Source organism: Gadus morhua, chromosome 5 (genome assembly GCF_902167405.1).
Source record: "Gadus morhua chromosome 5, gadMor3.0, whole genome shotgun sequence".
Classification (NCBI taxonomy): Eukaryota; Metazoa; Chordata; class Actinopteri; order Gadiformes; family Gadidae; genus Gadus; species Gadus morhua.
This window is the reverse complement of record NC_044052.1, coordinates 8,859,735-8,870,368: the sequence shown is the minus strand read 5'-3', so window position 1 is coordinate 8,870,368 and position 10,634 is coordinate 8,859,735. Positions and strand designations below refer to the sequence as shown.

The 10,634-nt window shown below is 48.1% G+C and overlaps 2 protein-coding genes across 5 annotated transcripts in view; one reads left to right on the top strand and one right to left on the bottom strand.

Annotated features, from left to right (window-relative positions):
* The first annotated feature begins 520 nt into the window (after positions 1-520).
* On the top strand, positions 521-3,364 carry insm1b (insulinoma-associated 1b). Its single transcript, XM_030357154.1, has one exon. The coding sequence runs from the start codon at positions 819-821 to the stop codon at positions 2,406-2,408; it is 1,590 nt and encodes a 529-aa protein (XP_030213014.1). The 5' UTR covers positions 521-818; the 3' UTR covers positions 2,409-3,364.
* A 1,635-nt stretch (positions 3,365-4,999) lies between these two features.
* ralgapa2 (Ral GTPase activating protein catalytic subunit alpha 2) overlaps positions 5,000-10,634 on the bottom strand; it is a 108,771-nt gene continuing 103,136 nt past the window's right edge. For all 4 annotated transcript variants that reach the window (XM_030357149.1, XM_030357152.1, XM_030357153.1 and 1 more), the window contains one exon: positions 5,000-8,195. In XM_030357149.1, the coding sequence (XP_030213009.1) occupies positions 8,038-8,195 (158 nt within the window). In that variant the 3' untranslated portion in view covers positions 5,000-8,037. The remainder of the gene's footprint in view (positions 8,196-10,634) is intronic.

Sequence of the window (10,634 nt, the reverse complement as noted above, 5' to 3'; positions counted from 1 at the left end):
ATATAACATATGATTTAATAGAATGGAAGTAAAAATTGAGCTTTAGTGTTGGGTCAACCCATAGCCACGTTGCGCATAATGAGAAACACCAGGCGGTAAATAACACGGAGAAAAGGATTACAATCAAATCTGAAAGAAATAATAGGTTTTTCACTCTGGGTAGCCTGGTTTTTAACACCCAACAGGCATTTCTGTATTGTCACTTTGATGTAGGCTACTATCGTTTGATATACTTATTGTTAAGAAATTACGCAAACGTTAATGCTGTTTGGGTATGTATTATGAAACTTTTCGTAAACCTTCTAAATTGTGATGATTGTAGCGTTGATGGACATTTCCTTTTGGCAGCTCTGTGGCCCCCAGAGGAGAGCCACAAAGCCGTGGCACGTGTGCATTTGTATAGGGAGCCATCAGACCGTAAAAGGAGGAGGGCCCGGCGTGTGCCTCGGCCGGGGTGGGGCTGCGCGCGCACCTTAATGTAATAAACCGCAAGTACATCTGCTAAGCTATCTGCACATCATCCAACGAAATCCACCATCCCAGAATTCAAGCCCTCCCACAATCGAATCCGCTGGGATCTCGGTGGCGTGTGATTGGTCGGGGATGCGGCAACAGGGGGCGAGAACAATAGCATCACCCCGGCATAAAAAGAGTGGAGCTATGCCTTGGAGACGAAAACATTTCAGCAACAGAAGGATCGATAGAATTGAAAGATAAAGTCCGATACTGCTTCCTGTTGGTGCCATCATTTCAACAAACCTGGATACTCGAGACCTCTTCCACCGCTCCAAAGTGCCTTGCAATCATCATTCGCAAAGATGCCCAAAGGATTTCTAGTGAAAAGAAACAGAAAATCCGCACATGTTTCGTATAGGACTCGTTCGGAAGAAGATGACCTACAGGACCACCCCCACCCGGCCGCCTTTCCCAGCATCCACGGGGCGGACTCTTTCCTGCCCGTGTCCGTCGTGGCGTCCCTCCCTTACCGCGCGGCACCGTCGCCGGACCTCGCCGCGGACGCGCCGGTCCCCAGGCTGGAGAAGCCGGGGCAATTCGGCAACCCCGAGGCGGTGTACCAGGCGCTCTACAGCCCCACCCGCCCCGTGAGCAAGGAACACGAGCGGGGATATTTCGAGAGAAGTTTCAACCTTGGCTCGCCTATTTCTGCCGAGTCATTCCCCACGCCCGCCTCCCTCTCCAACATAGACCACGTCCTTTTCGCCCCCGTGGATCTGAAGATCGGCACCAGCAACAGCAACCGCAGCGGCACCACCAGCAGCAGCACCGGCAGCAGCATCAGCACCACCACCAGCAGCACAATCCCGGCAGTCCCCTCAGTCCCCACCGCCCGGGCAGCCACCAAGAGACCCGCGAGTGACCACGCAGAACGCAAAGCGAAACCGTCCTCCAAGAAACCCAAAGCCATCCGCAAGCTCAACTTTGAAGACGAAATGACAACTTCGCCGGTGCTCGGTCTCAAAATCAAAGAGGGGCCACTGGAGACGAAACCGCGCTCTCAATCAGCGGGAGGGAATAAGCCTTTAGGGGAGTTCGTCTGTCAGCTGTGTAAGGAGGCGTATGCGGACCCCTTCTCCTTAGCCCAGCACAAGTGCTCCCGCATCGTGAGGGTCGAGTACAGGTGTCCCGAGTGCGACAAGATGTTCAGCTGCCCGGCGAACCTCGCTTCGCACCGTCGCTGGCACAAACCCCGGGCCAGCGCAGCCGGGCTGCCGCCTCCGCACAGCGTCAAGTCTGAAATCGCCAAAATGCCCTGCAGCGTGAAGCCCGTCCACCAAGAGGAAGCCAAAGACATGCGACACGCCGAACTACTGAGTGACAGGGACACCCCGAGCCCAGGCCTGTCCGAATCGGGATCTGAAGATGGTTTATTCGACTGCAACGTCTGCGGCAAGAGGTTCAAACGTCAAGCATACCTAAGAAAACACACCTTGGCCCACCAGGCCATGCAGAAGAAACTGTACGAGGAGCAGCAGCAGCAGTTGCAGTTACAGCAGCAGCAGTTGCAGCAGCAGCAGCAGGGATTTCAAAACAACGACCGCGTGCTGGTGGCAGACCAGGCGCCCGAATCATCCTCCTCAGCATCCTCTTCCTCCTCCTCCTCTTCCTCCTCCTCATCATCATCCTCAGAGGAAACCGCGAACCAAAGTCCCCTTAATTTGAGCCCCGTGGACTGCCTACTGTGCCCCGTGTGCGGGGAGAATTTCACCAACAGGGCTAGCCAGGAGAGACACTTGCGTCTCATGCACTCCTCCCAGGTTTACCCCTGCAAGTATTGCCCCGCCACGTTCTACAGCTCGCCGGGACTCACCAGGCACATAAATAAGTGCCACCCGTCTGAGAACAGGCAGGTCATCCTGCTCCAAATGCCCGTGCGACCCGCCTGCTAAATGAGAAGACAACCTTCGTGCCTTTGACGGGGAAAAAAGAAATGTGTCTTTGGATGAAAGAATTGTTTTTTTGTGAGAACATTGCCATAGTACTACTGTAGGCCCGCGAGGAGGCAGGGCAACTTGATGTTTAAATGGTGTTTCATGAGGTGTCTTTTTCATGCCAATCAGTGATTGTTGAACGCTTCTCTATATCTTGAGTAACATATAGGTCTATTTTGAGATTTTTTTCCTCAAATTAGTTTATCAAAAGAATACAAAGGGTTAGTTTGACTGTTAAAAGGGTATTTTTCTAGACGGCACACGTGCTAACTATAGCTTATAGACCTAAGAAACGTTTTAAAAGTCCCGCCATCCTTCTTTTCATCCAAGCCTTTGAAGTCACCGACCGTGATCGTAGCTTTACGCTAGTGTGTGAACGACAAAACCTATCAATTTTGTCTTAAGAAAAAGAAACCGAAGCATTCCCTTCTAGTAGAACCACAAATGCCTTTAGAATACAAACAAGCCTAGTCTGAATAGTTCACATCCACATCCAAATTCCGCTGTATAACTGCCTTAAAAAGTCAACATCGATTTTGTTATTTTGTTTTATTTTGAATGCTGGCACATATTTTATTATTGAAGATTGTTGCAATATTTTTCATCCTAATTTTATTTATTTATTTATTCTAATTATTTTATGTAACTTATTGTTGTGTCGTGTGATTATTTTGTGAATCGTTCTGGCAGTTTACATGTCGTAGCCAAATGTGTTGTCCAATTTATGAGTTGTGATAATTGTCGTGGGTCGATTTTAATCTTCAATCTCCACAGCTCTTGTAAAACGTAAAGCTCTTATCTTAGATGCAATCTTTTTTAAGGACGCGTTATTTTCATAAATGTTGGCTTTTATAGCGCTTTGATTGTATGTGTATATCGTTGTTGTCTATTAAAATAAAAATATTTTCAAAGGACATCTTGACTCCTAACTTTCTTCAAATCACTTTCTGAAAGTTGTGGAAAGCAACAGACATGGACTAGTTGAACTAAATTACTGATCAATTTATTTTAAATGTTGTGGTTATTTAATTAATAAATAGAATATTTACATATATTTTTTAAAAAAGTGGCCTAATGTTTTAATAGCCTATGAAGTCTCACCGTTGTTTCAAATGGTCCATTTTACTGATTTCGAAAGAACAGATTGACATTCACTTAATGTTATTTTCAAATGATCCCAATTACAATATTAAAATTATATTTCGCCTAAGAATAGGAAACATTAACAACAAGTGTTAATAGCTTTCTACAATTCTACAGGCTATTTGTCAATAGACCTAAATAAACACATTTACAATCGCAAATATACACAATGCCTGAACCCGTTTCTACTTGGAACTTTGGTGTAGCAATTACTAAATCTTTACTTGAAACATTTAAAAAAATACATTTCCATGAAACAAAACACATAGAAGGAAGATGCAGTTTCACTTAAAACACATTGATTCCTTCGTCATGCTCCTTTCGATTCTCGATTAATTAGGTTCGTTTAGGCCAGACGATAAATTGTAACTGCAGAGGCTCCAATGACATCCTTTCACTTGCACATAGAAGCACTTCAACTCATAAATTCTGTCCAATCAATCCCAGACAGGGGGACAAGGAGGTGACATAGTTCACCTCCAAGGCCGTTAGCCTACATGAAAAGACTCGATAAGTTCAGATTCTACATGGACCAGGGCACACATCGGGCCTTTGCTCACCTGCTTAACATGTCCATTAAGGTGTATTAAAACCTCTTCTTTGTGTTTGTGTCAGCTCGTTTCTATGTTGAAAAAAAGTAATCAAGGAAAAAGGTGGGATTGTCAACTGGTCAAGGTTAGTCAGTGCCACAAAAAACAGAAATAGCCTACTATGAATTTGTCAAAATTACATTCACAAATGAACCCTTTCTCTCTTAAGGAAGTGACCTTAAAAGTATTCTTCTTTTATATTATTGGAAAACCTGAAAATGGACCATCGCTAGTTCTGTATAAAACCCTAACGTATCACTTTCAGAATAGGACTAGCACCACGGAAAGCCCTGCTCACACTGCACACACAGGAATACACGGCCGGGCTAAAGGGGACTTTGACCGGAGTCAACATGGGTAAATCATGGGCGTCCCGGCAGCCGGGACAGGACAGGGCAGCGCCGGGTGCCACAGACAGTGCACCTGTACCTCCCGGTTATGGCTCCATTATTCAGGGCCGGCCATCAGAGCGCTGGCGGGGCAGCAGGGGAGACAGATGGGAGGAGGGTCAGGTTACCCTGCTGCTCGCCCCCTGGAACAGGGTCACAAGGCCCGCAGACGGAGCCTCACGTCAGCCCTTACTCCCTCCTCACACACACGCACGCCTCTCTGACATGGGTGCCGTTCATGCACACGCAAAAACACACACACACACACACACACACACACACACACACACACACACACACACACACACACACACACACACACACACACACACACACACACACACACACACACACACACACCCCTCCTGCAGCCTTTTAATATAACTGAGTGCAGACCAGCAAAGAAGGAGCGGTGACTAATTCAAGGTAGAATTCCAAATTAATTTAATGAAATGTTTTTGATTTTCACATTTCTAATAAAGATAGCAGAACTTCGGTCATTAAAAACAGTTTGATATGTTCACAAGTAATGATGCTTCAAGCTTTTCACCCTCTTCCTCATATACAAAGGTTATATTACAAGCATTATTGTATTTATATTCAGTAGGTACAGGAGCCCTGGGTTCTTGCTCACAAAGGACAAGAGTTCCTAAACCAGAAACACCAAACCAGAACAAACTAACGGACAAAATCTCTGTTGCATCACATGATTAGAAGCCAGCACACATAAGACACATTCCTTATCTCGGTCCAAACTAAACAACTCCTTAATCCCCAATGCATCAACATGGATCTACAAACATAATTTACACACTAGTATCTTTAATCAACATCCTGGGCTGTTCTCAGCCTTGCGAGAGAGAGAGCGGGAAAAGCTAGAAACACCTCAGAGGCTTTTAATCTATACATTCAAAAGATGTGCAAAACAAACAAACTAAACAGACTTGCATCTCAAAAGCCCGCAGTTGCGTAGACGCTATAGGTCGAAGAGCGGGAAACAGGAAGTCAATTAAAAACAGAAACAAGACGCAAGCAACGGTACAAAACAAAAACAACGGGATGGAGAAGGGGGGGGGGGGGGGGGTGGGGAGATGAGGCATAGTAATGCAACAGATGGGGATAGTGTTACAGCAATGGGTGGAGCCCCTTAGAGGTTGCGTATGTGTGTTTCTGCTTGAATAACACCTGGCTACCATGACAACGGAAATGGGCAGCTTGGAGGTGGCATCGGAGCACTTTCAGCCTGCGCCGTTGCTAGGAGGGGTTGCTGGATCACGGATGCGGCGTGCCACCTCGACACCTGCCCCACCTGATCCCACCCTCCCATTGGGCCCCTGGGAGGCTACATGGGGACGGGAGGGGGGGGGGGGCTGGAGAGGGCTGTAGCATGGGAAAGAGGAGGAGGAGGAGGGAGACACGGTGTCATCTGACTCCACCGGTGAGCGCATGGCAGACCGAGAGAGCAGCAGCACCTGTAATAAAGAGTAACCACGGCGCCCAGAGAGCAGGACAACCTGTTCACATGCGCACCGTGGGACCGAAACACAGCGGGCGCTCAGTCACAGGGAGCAGGAGGCGTGTGTGTGTGTGTGTGTGTGTGTGTGTGTGTGTGTGTGTGTGTGTGTGTGTGTGTGTGTATGTGTGTGTGTGCGCAGGGAGAGTGTCTGCACATTTCTATTTGTTTGTGTGCGGCGAGGCGGGACCCAGGATGCCAGGGCGAAGACGCAGATCCGTTGGAGATGAGTTTAGGGGCCGATGGAGTGGGGGGAGGAAGTGGGTAATGGTGAAGGATCAGAGTGGGAAGACAGTGCACAGGAAACTGGGTGGGAAGCTCCTTGGACACACACTTACAAATAAAAACAACGACAACCACCGTGGCTCCCTATGCAACACACACACACACACACACACACGTACGTATATACACATACACATACACACACACACACACACACACACACACACACACACACACACCAGTGCACGTAGTAAAGTTTCACCTGAGGTCCTGGCGAAAGATCGCCTCTCAAACAGCATGTGGACACGTTTACACATCACTACAGCAGAATAAATCAAATATATCACTCTATCTCTCACTCTGTCCCCTTATATATTTATATATACACACAAACATCAACAAAACGTGCATGAAAGCAAATCAACTTTTAAAGCAATTTAGATGCAAAGACATAAAAAAATAAGAAACAGCCATCGCAAGTTCTTCGACGACTGCGAGTGCAAAAGACATGGGATGGGACGTCGGAATGTGATCTTTCTCTCCCCTCGGAAGAAGGGAGAAGGAGAAGATGATGGCATAAGAGAGACAGGAGGAGGAGGAGGAGGAGGAGGAGGAGGAGGAGGAGGAACTGAGCTTGAACAACCGGACGGAAGTCAAATGAAAATCACATTAGAAAACAATTACACCGTCTCTTCTCGTTCCAGTGGTTGCATAAATCAAAGCATGGCAGAATCTATCGGAATTAATTTAAAACACAGGAAACCAACAGCGATAAAAATTGTACTCGAAACGAGTTTAGATTCAACTCCAGGTTGGAAAGACAACATAATTTGCTCAGCCTGGCTTCAACATAATTAAAATGTAAAAAAGAATAAGAAAAACGGAACCTTCTACCGAGCATGCTCAGTCTCCCAGAGCCAGAACCGCGTCTGTATAAGTGCTCCAGACAGTGCAGACCTCTCTAGACATCAACTTCACCCACTAGGTTTGGTCCAAAACATCGAGAAAATACACCAGAACAAGATAGGAGCATCAGAACCGACCCAAGGAACCAAGAAAAACAACAAAGGAACAAAATCGATGCATAAGATCCAACATTCGAGTGCGTTAAAAACAGTCTTTCCCCGGCTTTGGTGAGAGAACATGCGGGCAGGAAATGAGGATCTCTCCCTGCCAGGTTCAGGAAAACCTTCCGGCTCTCGTCCAGTGTTAACTACCTGGAGCGGGGATTAGATGCAGCGCCATCAGTTAAACCCACACCCTCCCACCGCTCTCCAGTGGTTTTTTGTTTTTGCTCGGGCACAAAGAGAGACAGAAAGAAATGCGCACGAGGAAAAATCACAGGTTCGATTAAACACGTGAAGGGAGTCACAGAGTCCTACTTCAGCCGAAGCCCACGCACACATAAATAAGTCATCGTCTCCGGGGGTCCGTCGTTCTTGAAGCAGCCGACCACCCGAGACACAAGGAAATGCATTGGAGAAGTAAACAGACAGTGGGCGCTTTTTTAAATGGATTAAAAACAAGACAATTGCAATGTGCTCCATTTACATGTTCGATCACGGGACAATAGATAGATATATATAGAGGGAGAGGCTACCAAAATGTCTGCAGTCATGGCGGCGTTACGGGACGGATCTGTGAGGTTTTAGTTTGAGGAATAGTTCAAAGGCTGTACTTATGGAGGGCAAGAGCGGGGAGGGGGAGGAGGAGGGGGTTCACAGAGCTCAGGTGGACGACTTGCTAATAGCGCTGGCAGATCTTCGGAGTTTACCGGAAACTCGGTTCTTTGTGGCACGGGGTATCGGGGGAGACACCTGGTCGACAGAGTCGGCGGCTCCCGCGGCCACGCCGTTCTCAGCGCTGGTGCTGCCGGTCAGGGAGCCTGGGAGAGAGAGAGCGAGAGGGAGCGAGAGAGGGAGAGGAAGAGTGAGGGAGATGGTCAGACGTGGCAGGGATCCCTCCAGGCTGTGTGTGATTTGGGCAGAATTTCCCAGCATGCTTTGTCATGCACAAGAACGCTCCCCAGAACCAGATTACCCGGGCTGCTTAATTTATTGTTTTCCTTTTATTGACCAGAAAAATAGAAAATATAAGATTTAGCACATGATTAAAAGCAGTGTCTGAGCCCGATGATTTTTATTGAGGTTGAAGAATATTTTGTTGAAACGGTGAGTGGATGAATCCAAGTCATTGCAGTGCAGGGTGAATGTCATGCCTTCTACACATGCGCCGGTGCAGTGGAAGAGCTCTCCAAAGCTAACCCCCGACCAAACAAGCACTTCCTTGTCACATTACGGGAAGGAAATAATTCACATGCTCTAAAGCCACTTTAAAGCAAGCTAGGCAAAACTAAGCTGAAAACAATAGGTAATGTACATAGTACAAAGCAGATGATGCCACTTCTTTTCTCCATATATTCCCTGACTCCTCCCACCCGAGCCGCCCCCAAAATCTCATCCAATGGCGTCCATGTTCCCAGTTTAAACAACTTTCCTGCTTTGTCAGGGCAGCATCTGCTCGCCTATTTCCTTTCCTAGCCCCTCGTTTGTGTGCGTGTGTTTTTGTGTATCTGTGTGCATATATGCGTGTCTATCTGTTTGTGTCTGTTTATTTGTGTGTGTGTGTGTGTGTGTGTACATGTGTGTGTGTGTGTGTGTGTGTGTGTGTGTGCGTGTATGTATCTGGATGCGTGTATGCACAAGCGTGTATGTATATGTATGTATATGTGTGTATGTGTGTGTATGTGTGTATCTGTATGTATGTGTGTCAGTGTGTGTATAGATGTGTGTATATGTGTATGTGTGTGTGTGTGTGTGTATAGATGTGTGTGTGTGTGTGTGTGTGTGTGTGTGTCCTCCCCTCCCTGCCGTTTATCAGAGGCATCTCAAGTTGCGCCGGCTAAAAGAGACGGCAGATGGCTGGAGCAACAGACACTCTGCAGGCCCGCTGGACACCAGCAGCATCAGGGCCGCTGGGGCCCGCCTCACCCAGCGCTCTGGGAGGACCGGGTGTGTGTGTGTGTGTGTGTGTGTGTGTGTGTGTGTGTGTGTGTTCACAATCTGCATATGAATATAAAAAAGAGGAGGGGCTTGGCTATAGATGGGGGCGGCTGTTAGGGGTGTGTGTGAGTGTGTGTGTGTGTGTGTGTGTGTGTGTGTGTGTGTGTGTGTGTGTGTGTGTGTGTGTGTGTGTGTGTGTGTGTGACACTGTAGTCACAAACACAAACAAAGGCAGCGCAGCATTCCGCCACCTGACACATGGCCCATTCCTACACAACACCACCAAAAACAAACTGTACCATCCTTCATTTCCATAAATAACCCCACCCCAACCCCGCCTTCTACCGACCTAATCATACAGGTATGTGCGATTAGACAGCTTTTAGCCAAACCTGCTGATGAACTCTACGGTCGTCAAGGTCTTTATTCCCCCCCTCTCCCTGACTCTAACCCTTCGCTCTATAGACTAATCCTCTATAGCCACCATTTAAGCTGGAACATTTTTACTGTCCCCCTGCTCGCCACCACAGCACTTAGCAGCTGCTTCTGCATCCCTTTCTGCTCTGTATGACGTTAAGTTCCTGAGTGAAGGAGGTGGGGGGGTAGGGAGGGGGGGGGGGGAAATAAGCCAGATAAGGGAAAGACTAATGTGTCATCGTTAACATCATCATGAGCCCAGAATTTCCGCTCTGAGAGAGATTCAGGAGTGAAAAGAGATTGGAAAAGGAGAGAGAAACAGAGACAGAGACTGAGAGAGAACAGAGAGAGAGAAGAGAGAAGAGAGAGAGAGAGAGAGAGAGAGAATATAGAACAGAGACAGACAGACAGACAGACAGACAGACAGACAGACAGACAGACAGACGGACAGACGGACAGAGCGAGAGAGGAGACACAGAGAGAGACAGAGAGAGCAAGAGAGAGAACAAAAGAGAGAGACAGGGCCTGCTCTGCCATTGGTCCCCTGCAGCAGTTCAAACAAGGCTTCGGACGACAAAGATGTCTTCCCGTGCGGCAGGTGTTAGTCTCAGAGAGCCCGCCCCGGGCAAACAGGCCCTCTCCAACCAGGAGGAAACCGGGGAGGCGGGGAGACAGAGGAGGAGGAGGAGGGGGAGGGGGCGGTGGTAGATAAAGGAGAGGAATGAGAACAGCGTTACGCCGGTTTTAGAGAGATAAAGGCGAGCCACATGCATGGAGCGGGTGCCCAGAAGTGTAGCCGTTGTCGCCCATGCCGCTACGTCGGGGTCAGGTGCTAATTGTCTCTGCGGCGCGCCTCGCCAGGCCCAACCCCCCCCCCCCCCCCCCCCACCCCGACAGTAGCACCC